General features: G+C 34.6%; 1 protein-coding gene across 3 annotated transcripts in view; it reads right to left on the bottom strand.

The window, feature by feature from the left end:
- Positions 1–19,682, bottom strand: part of LOC149775105 (uncharacterized) — a 149,861-nt gene that overhangs the window by 84,648 nt on the left and 45,531 nt on the right. For 2 of the 3 annotated variants that reach the window (XM_089944049.1, XM_089944051.1), the window contains exons 3-4: positions 9,529–9,600; positions 714–814 (exon numbers count right to left, since the gene is read on the bottom strand). In XM_089944049.1, coding sequence (XP_089800175.1) covers positions 714–814; positions 9,529–9,600 — 173 coding nt within the window. The remainder of the gene's footprint in view (positions 1–713; positions 815–9,528; positions 9,601–19,682) is intronic. The other variant, XM_089944050.1, reaches the window with a different exon arrangement.

Genomic DNA, 19,682 nt, shown 5'->3' with positions numbered 1-19,682 from the left:
AATGTGATATGTCCTATTAATAATTTAAAAATGCAATATGTCCTATTAATAACTTAAAAATGTGATATGTCCTATTAATAACTTAAAAATGTGTTATGTTCTATTAACAACTTAAAAATGCAATATGTCCTATTAATAACTCAATGTGTTATGTTCTATTAATAACTTAAAAATGTAATATGTCCTATTAATAACTTAAAAATGTGATATGTCCTATTAATAATTTAAAAATGTGTCATGTTCTATTAATAACTTAAAAATGTGATATGTCCTATTAATAACTTAAAAATGTGATATGTCCTATTAATGATTTAAAAATGCAATATGTCCTATTAATAACTCAATGTGTTATGTTCTATTAATAACTTAAAAATGTAATATGTCCTATTAATAAATTAAAAATGTGTTATGTTCTATTAACAACTTAAACAGTGCATAGATCCTATTATTTGTTTTAAAGATTAACATGTCTATATAGAGACCCAAAGGTTTATAGTTTTCATGACCCTAGTACAATGAATTTTGTTTGTTCAAGGAGCAGCTGTTTTCAAAGATTCTATGTTTGCAACATGCCCCTTATTAAATTACCCAACATAAAATGTCTTTGCTTATTTGTGTTTGAAGCTTGTCTAATGACTACACTACAAACAAAAAGGAATTTTTTAAAGCCATGAAAACGAAGATACCCACAAAAGAAAATTAATTTACAGTACCTCCATTACTAGTGTTGAGTCTGCGAGTGTAGAATCCCTCGTAATCATTCTGTGGAAGGATGAGTGCTGCACCTTTCACAGTGAAATAACTCTCACTAAAACTGAAACACAATCAAGTTTATCAAATTATGTTATACTTTAACTACACAGACTCATGTTCAAATAAAGTAAATGTCAATCGATGGAAACAATATGTATAAAATTACTAGGGTCAAAAGATGAATTATGGTACGATCACTGTGAAGCAACCAAGAAATCAGTTACAAAATATAATACTTTATAGAATGATTCCTATTACGAAAGTAAAACTTGTCTTGAGAGACCACTACTATGAACAATCACCTATCTTGAAAAACCAGGTTCTCCATGCACAGATTAGTTGACTATATAGTGCAATGACCTGTCATGACAGACAACCTGTCTTGAGAGACAACCTTTTCTTAAGAAGGGTTGGTCTTTCAGGACAGCTCTACTGTGTCCCTAATTATAGTGATTTTAATTTTCTCAATTTCTAGGAAACGTATTTTCTGTCTAGGTTCTGCAAAGTACATATAATATTATCAAGTTAAATTTAAAAACTTAAATGATGTCTTAATTCAATTTAATGTTAAATATACCTGTACTGGTGACTTTCAATTTACGTAATAGATGCATTCATGAGGTTATGGCGCAAATTGAAAGTATGTCAATGTATGTAGGTGAGCTGCACGTGAGACATAGCACATGGCACCACCAATGGTATAAAAATGAGTACAGTGGCCCAAACTGAATATTATTTCTTCATTATCATGGGAGTTAAAATGAAAGGGTGTAAATCTTTTTGGCATAAATCAAAAGTCATCCTTAATTCAATTTGAAATGTTGAAGGATGCCTGTAATTCAATTTGAAATGTTAAAGGATGTCTGTAATTCAATTTGAAATGTTAAAGGATGTCTGTAATTCAATCTGAAATGTTAAAGGATGCCTGTAATTCAATTTGAAATGTTAAAGGATGTCTGTAATTCAATGTAATTCAATTTGAAATGTTAAAGGATGTCTGTAATTCAATTTGAAATGTTAAAGGATGTTTGTAATTCAATGTAATTCAATTTGAAATGTTAAAGGATGTCTGTAATTCAATTTGAAATGTTAAAGGATGCCTGTAATTCAATTTGAAATGTTAAAGGATGTCTGTAATTCAATTTGAAATGTTAAAGGATGTCTGCAATTCAATTTGAAATGTTAAAGGATGCCTGTAATTCAATCTGAAATGTTAAACATTGACATTAATTCAATTTGAAATGTTAAAGGATGTCTGTAATTTAATCTGAAATGTTAAAGGATGCCTGTAATTCAATTTGAAATGTTAAAGGATACCCGTAGTTCAATTTGAAATGTTAAAGGATGCGAGTAATTCAATCTGAAATGTTAAAGGATGTCTGTAATTTTATCTGAAATGTTAAACATTGACATTAATTCAATTTGAAATGTTAAAGGATGCCCGTAATTCAATTTCAAATGTTAAAGGATGCCCGTAGTTCAATTTGAAATGTTAAAGGATGCGAGTAATTCAATTTGAAATGTTAAAGAATGTCTGTAATTTTATCTGAAATGTTAAAGGATGCCTGTAATTCAATCTGAAATGTTAAACACTGACATTAATTCAATTTGAAATGTTAAAGGATGCCTTTAGTTCAATCTGAAATGTTAAAGGACGCCTGTAATTCCAAGTACTATACAAGGTACCTTAACGTGAAACAAACCTTTAATATTTCAGGAATGATTAAATCACCAAAAGATAAACTTGCAATCAAGATTAGTAAGTTCACTCCCATGCAAGATTAAGTGCACAGGGTGATGTCAGAACATTCACAATCTGAAAAATTTTCTTAACTAAACAATACAAGTGCAATTAATGAACAAGACCATGCAATGATGCCTAAAATGCGAAAGAAAGATAATATGGGCGATGGAAAAATAATGAATCTTAGATAGTCTCAAAGATGACTACATGTATGTATACAAAGAGTGTCAACCAGACATAAAATTGTATGCATAGATATTTGACGCATAAACTAAATAACCAACAAAAAATGTTTAGTAACGATGTAACAATGTAAATCCAAACCCAACCAAGACTTAGGAGCTTGAGTACAAATAAAATTAAAAAAAAGTACCAACATTGTTTGTGCACTTGATCGTTTACACTTTGATGCATGATAAATGGCGTGAAGAATTCAGGACTGTACTGAAAAATGAAACAATCATTTTGCCCCAGGCTTTATAAGTCAAACTAAGATCAAAATGGTTGATAAAGAAAACACAGCTGCTGATTAATTAAAGATTTTCATGTAAAATGAAACTGAAAACAATACGGCATATGAAGACTAATCAATGATTATACATTAAGTTCTAGAATACATGTTAACTCGAAACGTGTTAGTGTCAGGATTAATCAATATTTACCTCTATGAAAGTTATATCTATCCCCTGCTATAACAAACAACATGGATTCCATATACATTGTTTATTATAATGTGATGCTTGTTGCAATGAATTATTCTCTATATGTACAATGTGGGTGTTATATGAAAGAATCTGTATTAGCAAGGTTCATTATAGCAGGTTTAGTCTATGATAATATTTTACAAGTGAACTTACAAGAAGCTGATGCCAAACATATTACATGTTAGAGGCAATATGAATATAATGAAGAACAAGAAATTTCACCCATGTATCAAGACTCTACCACGTTATCAATTCAATGTCAGACAACAAACTATTTGGGCCTGTACAGCCCATCCGCACACACTGACACACAAAAGATTTCACATCCACAAGGGCTTTAAGTGCTTAATTCATGGTGAAATATGACTACCAGTAGTCCTAATGATACAAGTTACAACCTATGCATAGTTTAGGTTTGTATGTCAATCCACTGTTATTTTACATTACTGCACCAAAAGATGGAAAGAACTAAATTGGAGTGAAGATTTGCTCATCACACCTATAACAAACTTAGTATTGTTACAAATATATAATTTATTCAGAGTGGAGCATCAAATGAATCACTGTCAATGTATGAAGGAAATAATTGATACCCATCCAAAATGCGTTAATGCATAACCATCAATGAATATGAGTCACAACTCTATAACAATGTGTTGTATAACAATCTGCTAGGTATATATACACACAAGGGTTTCACAGGGATATAGTGTCAAGCCTGTGAAGGTGTTAAATATGCAAGACATGTTTCTACATACATCAGTTACTAGCTTTAGGTATAATTGAATTTTGTCCTAACGTTTTGTTTGAATAAAGAAACTGCTAAGTTATATCACTTTCAAAATCTTTAAAACAAAATCTTAAGTTAAAATGTTGACAATGACACCATTGCCTCTTATGCTGGATGAAAATATTAACATAATTTAAGATTTATACAGCTTTACATGAATAAATTTTCCAGTAATTGTGTCTCTAACAGCAAGTCATTTTTGTGACTCCTTTGCAGGCAGTGTCAAAAGTTGATCCAATTCATTATTGCCATATATGCTTGCTTGTAAATCGAGTCCAACTGCAAAGAACATAGACTTTGATCTGCCATCCGATAATACACTAGTGGATCAGGGTCTTTGTTGTTTGTTCTACTGATTACTACAAACTGCACAGACCCAGATCTACTGGCATATTATGCAATGGCAGATCTCTGCATAGTTTGCAGATGTAATCAACTTACAAGCAATTATATATGGTATCTAATGCAAAATGTAAACTTGAGACTGTATAAAATATTAGCCACAGTAGTCAACTGCTTTAGAGATGAGCAAACTGTCAGACAAGTGGAAAGCAAGCTGCCCATCCTGATGAACAGACCGTCAAGACAAGCAAGAAGTAAGATTCCCCTCATAATGTACAGTCAGACAAGCAAGAAGTAAGATTTCCCTCCTAATGTACAGTCAGACAAGCAAGAAGTAAGATTTCCCTCCTAATGTACAGTCAGACAAGCATGAAGTAAGATTTCCCTCCTAATGTACAGTCAGACAAACAAGATGTAAGATTCCCCTCCTAATACAGTCAGACAAGCAAGAAGTAAGATTTCTCTCCTAATGTACAGTCAGACAAGCAAGAAGTAAGATTCCCCTCCTAATGTAAAGTCAGACAATCAAGAAGATTCCCCTCCTAATGTACAGTCAGACAAGCAAGAAGTAAGATTCCCCTCCTAATGTATAGTCAGACAAGCAAGAAGTATGATTACCCTCCTAATGGACAGTCAGACAAGCAAGAAGATTCCCCTCCTAAAGTACAGTCAGACAAGCAAGAAGTAAGATTCCCCTCCTAATGTACAGTCAGGCAAGCAAGAAGATTCCCCTCCTAATGTAGTCAGACAAGCAAGAAGTAAGATTCCCCTCCTAATGTACAGTCAGACAAGCAAGAAGTAAGATTCCCCTCCTAATGTGCAGTCAGACAAGCAAAAAGGAAGCTGCCCCACCTGATGAGCAGACTGTCGCAAAAGAAGAAACGAAGCTGCCCCAACTGATAAAATGAATGTCACCAAGCTGCTCATTTTGATGAACAGTCAGACAAGTGGAAACCAAACTGCCCCTCCTGATAAAGAGACTGTCATACAAGTGGAAACCAAACTGCCCCTCCTGATAAAAAGTCTGTCAGAGAAATGGAAACCAAACTGCCCCTCCTGATAAAGAGACTGTCAGAGAAAAGGAAACCAAACTGCCCCTCCTGATAAAGAGACTGTCAGAGAAATGGAAACCAAACTGCCCCTCCTGACAGACTGTCAGAGAAAAAGAAACTAAACTGCCCCTCCTGATAAAGAGACTGTCAGAGAAATGGAAACCAAACTGCCCCTCCTGATAAAGAGACTGTCAGACAAGTGGAAACCAAGCTGCCCCTCCTGACAAAGAGACTGTCAGAGAAATGGTAACCAAGCCACCCCTCCTCTTGATCTGTTGTAGCATTGAACTCTTGAGTCACCTGCATGGAATTCTCTATTTGCGATAGTTAAGAAAACAATACATTTATTTTTTCAACACTATTTCATCTTTGGCTTTAAATCATACGCAATAACTTCTTCCAATCACCACACTATTTCATCTTTAGCTTTATATGATGTGCAATAACTTCTTCCAAACACCACACTATTTCATCTTTAGCTTTTTATGATGTGCTATAACTTAAATCATCACACAATTTTATCTCTGTATAGGTCACTCCATTCATTGTGCCCTATAAATGCCATGCTTAATTTAATGGAATTTCCACTCATTGTGCCGTATAAATGCCATACTTAATTTTAAAAAATTTCCAATTATCAAGACAAATTTGCACAATTCCATGAAATCTAACCCATGGTCTCACATTGTTCTCTTTAGAAACGTTTTTTTTTAAGGGATAAATTTCTGGATTTATTTACTGGTGTATGCTGTAAAAAAGTAATTATAAAAAGCTACTGGAGATGAAAAGGTGATTTTTCAAGAAATGATACAAAAACAAGAAAAAATATTTCAAAGGTAACATTATATATATATATATATATATATATATATATATATATATATATATATATATATATATATATATATATATATATATATATATATACTGTTATGTATATATGATTTAATTTATATTTGATTTAATTTGTCTGTAAGTTTTAAATTTTCTTTGATTACATGTTAAAGTAATGTAATTCTGTTTACTGGAATTTGACATTTTCCAGAAATTAGTTTGACCTGTGAGTTTTGTCATCAACACCTAACAATATAACTTTGTATCGTATATAGCTTCTACAATATTCTAGAAATTCTGGTTTTACCGGAGGCTTGACCCTCATCTGGACATCCATTTTGCGCAGTATTCAGATTTTTATACCGACATCTATACAGAATTTATTCAGCTTGGGCTTTTTACCACAGACACTTAATGGTGTTTCATTGTTACCAGTTGACTGAAATTCTATCTTATGGAGTTATTAATTCTTTTTCCCTACGAAGATTTAAGTGCTCATACAGAACTCTTATTATACTAATAGGATTAGTAATTTTTAATTCTTGGATTATTATTGGATTATTTTTGGATTCAATTCTTAAAACCATAAGTTTTTTCCTCATATTTACCTTGTTTTTCTAGGGAAATAAAATATTTGTTAACTTTTACAAAGCTTGTTGTCTTCACTTTTTCTTTGTTACTGTTTATGACAGCCTAAACAAATAATACACAAAATAAAAAATCCCTTAAACCATAACATATTTACAAACTTCCTTAAAATATAATATACATGTATTATGATTCATTCTTTTAATATGAAAAACTAACACAACACAAACATCTTCCAGGGTACTTGAACGAACAGACAGAATAGAAATAATGCATCTATAATGATAGTAGCGTTTACATACATATATGCAAACAAAAGGAAAAAGAAACAAATATATTGCTGTGAAAACAATGATCTTATTTAGTCCTTTCTAAATTTGCATTAATTAGAAAACACGTTCATTTCCATTTGGGTCAAATGACATAATCTACCAAAATAATGACAAGTTGCTAAGCAACAATCATTTCTCTGCATACCATATATGCTCACTTATAAATTAAATCCAACTGCAAAGTACATAGACCCAGATCATTCATCACACAATGAACTGGCAGATCTTGGTCTATGCATTGTATTATCAGTAATCTGCAGAACAGAAAAATGTAGACTCTGATCTGCCAGTGCATAAATGTGCCAGGTGATCATAGTCTATGCTGCTTGCTGTTGGATTGGACTTATAAGTGGGTATATAAGGTAAATCTAGATTTTAGCAGTGTTACTGTTTGAAGATGAACCATGATTCAAAAATCAAAAGCACTGCAATAAGGAACATGTTTTCCAGCATGTGTTAAAATAGGAGATAATGTTATGCTAGTAGACCTGGGGAAGAAAACAAGGTACATGTCATTATGAATGATACAGTGGTAGAAAGGAATGACTTTGAAATTCTTCAGAGCATAGAAGAAAAAAAAACATACAGTAGCTGTTGTGGGGTTTAATGCCATTTTTCAGCACACTATAGGCTATGCATGGCGGCCAGTATTAATGGTGGAGGAAGAACCCAAGAAAATCCGAGGAAGAACCACCGACCCTCGAGAAGCTACTGGCAAGCTTTCTCACATACCCACATTAGCTGAATCCTAGACTCAAACCCATGCAGACAGAGGTGAGATGGCAGTGATCCTATGAATTATAATTATTATACTTATTATAAACCTGGATATACCCTCCCATTATGCAAGAGCAGAGTGGACCATAAACTCCGATATGCCCTCCCACAATGAAAGACCAGATCAGACCACACATCTCAATATGCCCTTCCATAATGCAATGGCAGACTGGACCATAAACCCAGATATACCCTCCCATTATGTAAGAGCAGAATGGACCATAAACTCAGAATACAACCTCCTATTATTAATTAGCAGATCAGACCACAGACTTGGATGTACCTTCCCATAATGCAACAGCAGATCAGACAGTTGCTTAGAGTCCTATGTAGAACAACACCACAGACCCTGATCTAACAGCACATTATTATCAGATCTGGGTTAATGCTATTTGCAGATGTTCAAACTACATGTAGTAAATAAAGTAACATTGTATATACAAGCAAGTCCATGTGACCTATTTATTGTACACTGAACAGCAGAAAGTAAAGTCTCACTCACAAAGTCCATGTCACCTATTGTACACTGAATAGCAGAAAGTAGTAAAGTTAAAGTTCACTCACAAATTTCATGGTTTTATGTTATATAGTTTCTGAGAAATGGGAGCCAAATACTGTTATTTTCAAAAAATTATTAGTGTCAAAAAAGCTGGTCAAAGCGACCTGATTGGGAACATGTTATGTGCTACCCAGTAAAAAGAGTTAAAGCAATATAAAAAACAGTGCTAAAGAAATTGTCCAAGAGTTAAATGTGAGCATTTTATATTGACACAGTCTTATAAAATGCAACACCAGGATAATAGTACCTCATAGGTTAGACACAAGAAAAACATTTTAAGTACAATATTTCATATACATAATAACATTAACTTTCTTTCTCCTTGTTTCTATTTTGGCTATGATTGAATTTCACACATTTTACAGTACTTATACTCTGCAGTTATTTTTACTCATTTACATGTACCCTGCAATATAGTCACTCAATAAACAACTCTGCTATCTGTTGGTTTACTATCCAATTATTAGATATTATCCCTACACCGATCAACTCTGTTTCTCTGTCTGCCATTTGTTAAGAACAACAAATTAGTTCCAAACATGCGATCCCATTACTTTGTTAATTTTCATGACTTAATGAAGTCAATCTATACAATCTATACATCTCTTGAAAGTAATTTTAAACTAAGTATAATTCTTTTAAATAAATGGCCGTTAATATCTTTTTTCAACGCTTAAAATTGTTGATGTGTATTGGAACACTTCCGTTGTCAAATCTCCATTTTTGGAGGTGCGTAATTTTACATGTTGCTATGGTCTTCAATTTCGGAAATATGTAAATCTTGCTTGTACTTCTCATTCCCATAATGACTAAACAGAAATTATTGGTTTTCAAATGAAGCTGGAACTTGTGAAGTTTGATGTACATTTTATAAAAAAATTGCTTTTTCTCCGAAGAATACAGTACTTTACATGCTAAAATATCCCCTATACCACTGTATCAATGTTTACATGATATAGCATAAGTTCATAAGAACCCAAAACCCTTCTAGTAGTCTTCTAGCTAGTAGCTAACAAGCTTGCTAGCTAGCATGCTGATGGTGAAAGTTCTCACCAGGGTCTAAGTTTGGAAACAAATCGTACGGTATTGAAAAGCTTTTTCAACTTTTTCAAAGCCATCTTGGATCTGAAACGAAAATATTCATGTTGCAGAAACAAATAAGCAAGAGAGAAAGCTGACAATTCTACAAGCAAGTAACAAATGTGTCAGTCACCATGGTGACATTATACGTACTGAGATAGGACGTCGTAATCTAAATTTAGCAATGTAACTGAAAATGTTGTCAATGCACATCAGAATGCCATAGTTTTAAAACAATGAAGAGAAGCTTTCTTTTGATGAACAATGATGACAAGAGGGAACAAAGGTTATATTTTATGACATCTTGTACAATGAAATCTTATAGGACCAGGCTGGTTTGTCATGTATACTTTTGTACTGTCATCTGTATTTAAACACTATTTCAAGTACTCCCTGATGAGCTCCATGTGCACTTTAAAAAAACAACTCATTTTGTAGGCTTTTTTATTGGCATATAATTTATGTACCTAGTTACAAGGCAGCATTGTACTAGAGCTGAGTATTGCCAGTCAGTTTGTATTGCAATACATATATCATGATAATTGCCAGTCAGTTTGTATTGCAATACATATATCATGATAATTGCCAGTCAGTCTGTATTGCAATACATATATCATGATAATTGCCAGTCAGTCTGTATTGCAATACATATATCACGATAATTGTCCTTGATAATAGTAGCGCATACATAAATAATCTTAAATGATACAGGTCAGCCCATGTTTACAAAACAAATATCTTTTATATCATTGTATAAATCCACTGTAGAATATGCTGAATTCCCAAAACAAAGAAAAACTAGAAGTTATTTTTATTTGTGAATTTGTATATAAAAAAATTGTAGATTTGTATCTTGTAAAAAATGTTTACTAAATATTGATTAGATATATGAACATAATTTTAAAACATATTTATTATCACATTCTGTGAACATATGCCATACTCCGTGTGTGATAATAAAAATAGACTCCTTTTAAGATCTCCAATGTTGACAATTTAGACAAAGCCAACTAAGAGTTGTGCTCCAGTGTAATGTTGACATTTTAGACAAAGCCAACCAAGAAGTGTGCTCCAGTGTAATGTTGACATTTTCGACAAAGCCAACCAAGAGGTGTGCTCCAGTGTAATGTTGACATTTTAGACAAAGCCAACCAAGAAGTGTGCTCCAGTGTAATGTTGACATTTTAGACAAAGCCAATCAAGAGGGGTACTCCAGTGTAATGTTGACATTTTAGACAAAGCCAACCAAGAGGGGTATTCCAGTGTAATGTTGACATTTTAGACAAAGCCAACCAAGAAGTGTGCTCCAGTGTAATGTTGACATTTTAGACCAAGCCAACCAAGAGGGGTACTCCAGTGTAATGTTGACATTTTAGACAAAGCCAACCAAGAAGTGTGCTCCTGTGTAATGTTGACATTTTAGACAAAGCAAACCAAGAGGTGTGCTCCAGCGTAATGTTGACATTTTAGACAAAGCCAACCAAGAAGTGTGCTCCAGTGTAATGTTGACATTTTAGACAAAGCCAACCTGAAGAGGTATGCTCCAGTGTAATGTTGATATTTTAGACAAAGCCAACCTGAAGAGGTGTGCTCCAGTGTAATGTTGACATTTTAGATAAAGCCAACCAAGAAGTGTGCTCCAGTGTAATGTTGACATTTTAGACAAAGCCAACCAAGAGGTGTGCTCCAGTGTAATGTTGACATTTTAGACAAAGCCAACCTGAAGAGGTGTGCTCCAGTGTAATGTTGACATTTTAGACAAAGCCAACCAAGAGGTGTGCTCCAGTGTAATGTTGACATTTTACAAAGCCAATCTAAGAGGTGTGCTCCAGTGTAATGTTGACATTTTAAACAAAGCCAATCTGAAGAGGTGTGCTCCAGTGTAATGTTGACATTTTAGATAAAGCCAACCAAGAAGTGTGCTCCAGTGTAATGTTGACATTTTAGACAAAGCCAACCAAGAAGTGTGCTCCAGTGTAATGTTGACATTTTAGACAAAGCCAATCAAGAAGTGTGCTCCAGTGTAATGTTGACATTTTAGACAAAGCCAACCAAGAAGTGGCTCCAGTGTAATGTTGACATTTTAGACAAAGTAAACCAAGAAGTGTGCTCCAGTGTAATGTTGACATTTTAGACAAAGCCAACCAAGAGGTGTGCTCCAGTGTAATGCTGACATTTTAGACAAAGCAAACCAAGAGGTGGGCTCCAGTGTAATGTTGACATTTTAGACAAAGCCAACCAAGAGGTGTGCTCCAGTAAAATGTTGACATTTTAGACAAAGCCAACCAAGAGGTGTGCTCCAGTGTAATGTTGACATTTTAGACAAAGCCAACCAACAAGTGTGCTCCAGTGTAATGTTGACATTTTAGACAAAGCCAACCAAGAAGTGTGCTCCAGTGTAATGTTGACATTTTAGAAAAAGCCAACCATGAGGGGTACTCCAGTGTAATGTTGACATTTTAGATAAAGCCAACCTGAAGAGGTGTGCTCCAGTGTAATGTTGACATTTTAGACAAAGCCAACCTGAAGAGGTGTGCTCCAGTGTAATGTTGACATTTTAGACAAAGTAAACCAAGAAGTGTGCACCAGTGTAATGTTGACATTTTACAAAGCCAATCTGAAGAGGTGTGCTCCAGTGTAATGTTGACATTTTAGACAAAGCCAACCAAGAAGTGTGCTCCAGTGTAATGTTGACATTTTAGACAAAGCCAACCAAGAAGTGTGCTCCAGTGTAATGTTGACATTTTAGACAAAGCCAACCAAGAAGTGTGCTCCAGTGTAATGTTGACATTTTACAAAGCCAATCTGAAGAGGTGTGCTCCAGTGTAATGTTGACATTTTAGACAAAGCCAATCAAGAAGTGTGCTCCAGTGTAATGTTGACATTTTAGACAAAGCCAACCAAGCAGTGTGCTCCAGTGTAATGTTGACATTTTAGACAAAGCCAACCAAGAGGTGTGCTCCAGTGTAATGTTGACATTTTACAAAGCCAATCTGAAGAGGTGTGCTCCAGTGTAATGTTGACATTTTAGACAAAGCCAACCAAGAAGTGTGCTCCAGTGTAATGTTGACATTTTAGACAAAGCCAACCAAGAAGTGTGCTCGAGTGTAATGTTGACATTTTAGACAAAGCCAACCAAGAAGTGGCTCCAGTGTAATGTTGACATTTTAGACAAAGTAAACCAAGAAGTGTGCTCCAGTGTAATGTTGACATTTTAGACAAAGCCAACCAAGAGGGGTACTCCAGTGTAATGTTGACATTTTAGACAAAGCCAACCTGAAGAGGTGTGCTCCAGTGTAATGTTGACATTTTAGAAAAAGCCAACCAAGAGGGGTACTCCAGTGTAATGTTGACATTTTAGACAAAGCAAACCAAGAGGTGTGCTCCAGTGTAATGTTGACATTTTAGACAAAGCAAACCAAGAGGTGTGCTCCAGTGTAATGTTGACATTTTAGACAAAGCAAACCATGAGGTGTGCTACAGTGGATTGAATGATGCTCAGCATTTTGGAACCACTCCCTCCTCTGGTAATGATCAGACCCAAGGTCCATTTTGTCTATCAAATTTAGTGCTAGTCTCCCATGATTGTAAAAGACCACACAGATTAATAATAATTTTCATCAGACATATTGCCATGACAATTAAGGCACAGATTACTCCATGTTGGTGAACCATATTATAAAATTTTAGAACTACATTTTATTTAATATCAGTAATTGTGCATACATGAATGTGTTGAAATATAATATTTTTCCTAATTCTTCCATATTTGGTAATATTCTAGAAAGGTGTCTTTGAAATTCCTGTGATCCCAAAATCTATAATACAGTTAAATCTGCCATTTCAGCACTTCTGGTTCAGTGGAGCCACTGCCATTTCAGCACTTCTGGTTCAGTGGAGCCACTGCCATTTCAGCACTTCTGGTTTAGTGAAGCCACTGACATTTCAGTACTTCTGGTTTAGTGGAGCCACTGCCATTTCAGCACTTCTGGTTCAGTGGAGCCACTGCCATTTCAGTACTTCTGGTTTAGTGGAGCCACTGCCATTTCAGCACTTCTGGTTCAGTGGAGTCAATGCCATTTCAGCACTTCTGGTTCAGTGCAGCCACTGCCATTTCAGCACTTCTGGTTCAGTGCAGCCACTGCCATTTCAGCACTTCTGGTTCAGTGGAGCCACTGCCATTTCAGTACTTCTGGTTTAGTGGAGGTTCAGTGGAGCCACTGCCATTTCAGTACTTCTGTTTTAGTGGAGCCATTGCCATTTCAGCACTTCTGGTTCAGTGCAGCCACTGCCATTTCAGCACTTCTGGTTCAGTGGAGCCACAATCAAAATAAAAAGAAAACCTTTCCATCCAAATTTTGACACATTTAAAAGTCAATGAATACAAAATGTACATAAGTTACTACTAAGAATAAAACACGAAAAATATGTTAGTCAAATGCAATAATTATTAAATACTTAAGAGTTCGAGTGTGTCTTCATTCTCAACACAATGCTGACCACTAGCAGAGGACAGTGTTTCCTTGGTCATTTGACAAATAACTTTGTTGTTGAGATATGCTACCAATATGGTTTTCACTAATCTTCACAAGTTGTTTTAACATTTATCTCAAATGAATCAGATGCCACTTTCAGTAATAAGTGTTCCAAAGTATTCACTGAAACTGAATCAATTGAACGCTGTTTTTATTATCTTTCAGCTACAATTAGGATAAGCTCTCGAAAGATTCTTTTACCTCAAATGAAACTGTCCATTATCAATTGACCATGGCCCAGCAACCTGAATATACTCTATTGTTCACCTATTTCAAGACTGGTTTCCATGTAAGTTTATGTTCACCCATTGGTGACTAGTTTCCATGTAATTTTTATGTTCACCCATTTACAGACTGGTTTCAATGTAATTTATGTCCACCCATTTGTAGACAGGTTTACATCTGTGTCCTATATCTACCCTTAATTAATTTGACCAACCTTTGTATAGCAGTAGAGTACACAAGTAAACACAGCAAATAGCTCTGCTTGTCAAAAATTACACAAGTGAATATCAAATCATACTGGAAGTCCATTTATACCAATGTCAGGACTGACACATTTCAGACAACACTAATGTATATGAACTTCATTTCAGAAAATAAGAAAAACATTAAAATAAATGTGTTTAATCAAGAGTTACATTGTTTTTGAAATCGGGGCCCTGAGTGGCCGAGTGGTCTAAAGCACTCTCCGTTATGGATCACTACCATCTCACCTGTCTGCGTGTGTTCGAGTCTAGGATTTGGCTAATGTGGGTATGTGAGAAAGCATGCCAGTAGCTTCTCGTGGGTCGGTGGGTCTTCCCGGGGTTTTCCTGGGTTCTTCCTCCACCATTAATACTGGCCACCATGCATAGTTTATCGTGTGCTGAAAAATGGCATTAAACCCCACAACAACAAAAACAACAACAACATTGTTTGAAATCATTATTTATCTCCCTTTCATTTAAGCTTGACATATGCTGTCATCCTAGTGATATTATGCATTAAGTGAGCAATAAGCCAATCCAACAACTATATGTATATGAACTGCTTCAACCTATATGTATATGCATTGCTTCAACCTATATGTATATGCACTGCTTCAACCTATATGTATATGCATTGCTTTGTCCTATATGTATATGCATTGCTTTGTCCTATATGTATATGCATTGCTTCAACCTATATGTATATGCATTGCTTCATCCTATATGTATATGCATTGCTTCAACCTATATGTATATGCATTACTTCAACCTATATGTATATGCATTGCTTCAACCTATATGTATATGCATTGCTTTGTCCTATATGTATATGCATTACTTCAACCTATATGTATATGCATTGCTTCATCCTATATGTATATGCATTGCTTCAACCTATATGTATATGCATTACTTCAACCTATATGTATATGCATTGCTTCAACCTATATGTATATGCATTGCTTTGTCCTATATGTATATGCATTACTTCAACCTATATGTATATGCATTGCTTCATCCTATATGTATATGCATTGCTTTAACCTATATGTATATGCATTGCTTCAACCTATATGTATATGCATTGCTTCATCCTATATGTATATGCATTGCTTCAACCTATATGTATATGCATTACTTCAACCTATATGTATATGCATTGCTTTGTCCTATATGTATATGCATTGCTTTGTCCTATATGTATATGCATTGCTTCAACCTATATGTATATGCATTGCTTCATCCTATATGTATATGCATTGCTTTGTCCTATATCTATATGCATTGCTTCAACCTATATGTATATGCATTGCTTCATCCTATATGTATATGCATTGCTTTAACCTATATGTATATGCATTGCTTCAACCTATATGTATATGCATTGCTTCATCCTATATGTATATGCATTGCTTCAACCTATATGTATATGCATTACTTCAACCTATATGTATATGCATTGCTTCAACCTATATGTATATGCATTGCTTTGTCCTATATGTATATGCATTGCTTCAACCTATATGTATATGCATTGCTTCAACCTATATGTATATGCATTGCTTCAACCTATATGTATATGCATTGCTTCAACCTATATGTATATGCATTGCTTCAACCTATATGCATATGCATTACTTCAACCTATATCTATATGCATTGCTTCAACCTATCTGTATATGCATTGCTTCAAAAAGGTTAGAAAATTTAAATGTTAAAAATAATTTAAAATCCCTCCAGAATACAGTAAAGTAAGGCACATATAACCTAATGTAAATACAAAATATGATTCTAAAACAATGAAATTGGTAGATCACAAAATCACAAGGTCATCAGCATTAAGCATTGTGGCCGATAAATAAACAATTAAACCTGATAGGTAGAAAATATCAACTTGGTGACCATGATTATTCAATAAATGGAAAACTATCTAATATTTACATATTTGGTGCAGATATTAATCAATGTGCAAAACACCCCATCCAACAAAGTCAAATCTACACTCAAACAGTTGCCATATTTGAACGTGTATCTAATTTCCCAATGAAAATCTTTCCAAGGCTGACAAAAGGTGTTCATTTTGCTTGTCATCCACAAACAGTACCAGAATTTTACAAATATAATAACTTAATTATTCATGCATATGTGGAACAACTTAAGGTTGTTGTTCTCTGTAGGACTCATGGTACTAACTCAGTTCCAATAGTAAATCTATGGAAACTCTTAGATTAACTATCTGAAACTTTAAATTTTCAATGTAATGTCATCAAACCTAAATCTCTCAGTATAAACTCATCCTGAATGTAAGATTCTACATGTTTGAAATGAGTTTTCTGTTCCGTACCAAAAAGAATCAGGTGCTAATTTCAGCAGTGATTGTTCGAAGTCAAGTCTCAAAAAGGACTGCAGCAGAACACTATATCTTTTGGTTAAAAACATGATAAGCTCTCAGAAGTATCTTTCTACCAAAATTACACTTTTCATTATTAACCAATATGGCTCCCCAAACCTGTATATACTCTACTTTATGTTCTAACACTTTTGGACTGGTTCCTATTCATCCATATACATGTAATTAGTACCATGAGTTTTCAAAACCACCTTAACACATTGTTATCTAGTTTCAGACTGAACCACTACCACATTTATAATTTACCTAAGACACAAACCCGTTTCACATGCCAAACCCAAATCTGACTTACAAAATCAAGTACCACTTTGGTATGTCACAAAATCTTTTCTAATAGTCACTAAATCCCTCTGTGCCTAACTGGTTTTTAAAAATATGATTTTCTGAGCAAGTGGTTACAGTCAAACCAGTCTTTGTGGTTATCAGTACATTGCAGTCACCTGTTCACAACAGATATTCTAATGTCCCTTTTGTAAATGTTTTACATAAATATCCTGTGTGTAATGGTCACCTTCATCTGTGTGTAATGGTCATCATCATCTGTGGTCAGGTGATTAATAACCAATGATAGTTTCTCCCTGACTTAAGCAGTCACTGGAGTGTACAAACAGTGAATGCTCTAAGTATGTCAGTCATACAAACAGTGAATGCTCTAAGTATGTTAGTCATACAAACTGTGAATGCTCTAAGTATGCCAGTCGTACAAACAGTGAATGCTCTAAGTACGCCAGTCATACAAACAGTGAATGCTCTAAGTATGTCAGTCGTACAAACAGTGAATGCTCTAAGTATGCCAGTCAAACAAACAGTGAATGCTCTAAGTATGTCAGTCATACAAACAGTGAATGCTCTAAGTATGTCAGTCATACAAACAGTGAATGCTCTAAAAATGTATGTCAGTCATACAAACTGTGAATGCTCTAAGTATGCCAGTCATACAAACAGTGAATGCTCTAAGTATGCCAGTCATACAAACAGTGAATGCTCTAAGTATGTCAGTCATACAAACAGTGAATGCTCTAAGTATGTCAGTCATACAAACAGTGAATGCTCTAAGTATGCCAGTCGTACAGTGAATGCTCTAAGTATGCCAGTCATACAAACTGTGAATGCTCTAAGTATGTCAGTCGTACAAACAGTGAATGCTCTAAGTATGCCAGTCATACAAACAGTGAATGCTCTAAGTATGTCAGTCATACAAACAGTGAATGCTCTAAGTATGTCAGTCATACAAACAGTGAATGCTCTAAGTATGTCAGTCTAACTCAATGGTGTTAATATGTCAGTTTCAAAAGTGAGGCACGTTTTACTCTTGCAGTTGAAGGTCAAAGCAATTCATTTGCTGGATGGTGGGAAAAAATAGAAGTCACTTTTTATACCAGCATGACAATTTGATATCTTCATCTATCTGCTCATAAATTAAAGTTCTCTCTCTGATGAAAGTTCATCTTTGAGATAAGACGATCAGTTACATCCCTTTTTATTATGGTCAGGGGGAAATCAATATTTAAAATTTGTAGAGTCAGCAAAGTTCTGGTTCACAACTCAGAAAAATAGCCATATATGGCTTCTTTTGATTCCCAATTCATCACAGGCCCATCACATAAGCCAAATGTCTTTTATCTCAGCTAAGTGAACAAATGACTAATGAAAATATAGCTTTCTGAAGCATAAACAGCTGTTTTCAAGCCTAATTTAATAAAGTTGGCAGACCGAAGAGTTAGTCCCCAGAATTTGTTTTACAGTCTTGTGTAAGATAGTAGCGAAATGAGGTTTTGTCATGGTCCACCGAACTCAGATCAGTGATTATCTGAAGTCAGTCGTGGTCTAATTAATAGAAGATATTAAAGTGAGCAGGATAAAGAAATCTTGTGTGGAACAAAAATTTGAGAGAGGACAACATTTATATGAATTTTTTGATTCTGTTCAATAGTGCACATAAAACAATCCTGATGTGTGATAATAAAATTAATGATGATGATGATGATGACGATGACATTTGGTGGATGATATTTGTTTAAAAATGCTTTTTTTAACGTGAATCTGTATACTGAGGTCAAATTAGTACAAAGACCAGTTTTACACTTTACCTTTTCCCACAGGTGACCACTACTCACAGATTTAACCCTTTCCCACAGGTGACCACTACTCACAGATTTTACCCTTTCCCACAGGTGACCACTACTCACAGATTTAACCCTTTCCCACAGGTGACCACTACTCACTGATTTTACCCTTTCCCACAGGTGACCACTACTCACAGATTTTACCCTTTCCCACAGGTGACCACTACTCACAGATTTAACTGAATATGACTTATCACTGGAACAATGCACATTCAGACTGGTTTTTCATCTGCTTTTTAACATAGTCATGTCTTTTTATCATTCTCTAAGTATCACCACCTCTGTTACAGCCATTTTTCAATAAAGATGCACACAAATTTCATATTTTTATATTTGTTTTATGTATCACTACAAGGTTTATGAGAAAACAGCAAAATAATAAATTGTGTTGGCTAATTAACTGGATGATTTTTGTGCCATTGTAATTTAAATAATCACTTTAGTAGTAAAAGCATCATTTTGTCGACACAAATGCACTGAACTTATTATCAATCATAAAGTTACGACTGCTCCGGTGGCCTAGTGGTTAGAGCATCCACCTCAGATGCAGGAGGTAGCAGGTTTGAACCCTGGCCAAGTCACACCA

This window comes from Sinohyriopsis cumingii, chromosome 19 (assembly GCF_028554795.1).
Source record: "Sinohyriopsis cumingii isolate HCF-2022 chromosome 19, ASM2855479v2, whole genome shotgun sequence".
In the NCBI taxonomy this organism is placed as follows: domain Eukaryota; kingdom Metazoa; phylum Mollusca; class Bivalvia; order Unionida; family Unionidae; genus Sinohyriopsis; species Sinohyriopsis cumingii.
Note: the sequence above shows the minus strand (reverse complement) of the source record. Positions and strands in the feature narration are given on the sequence as shown.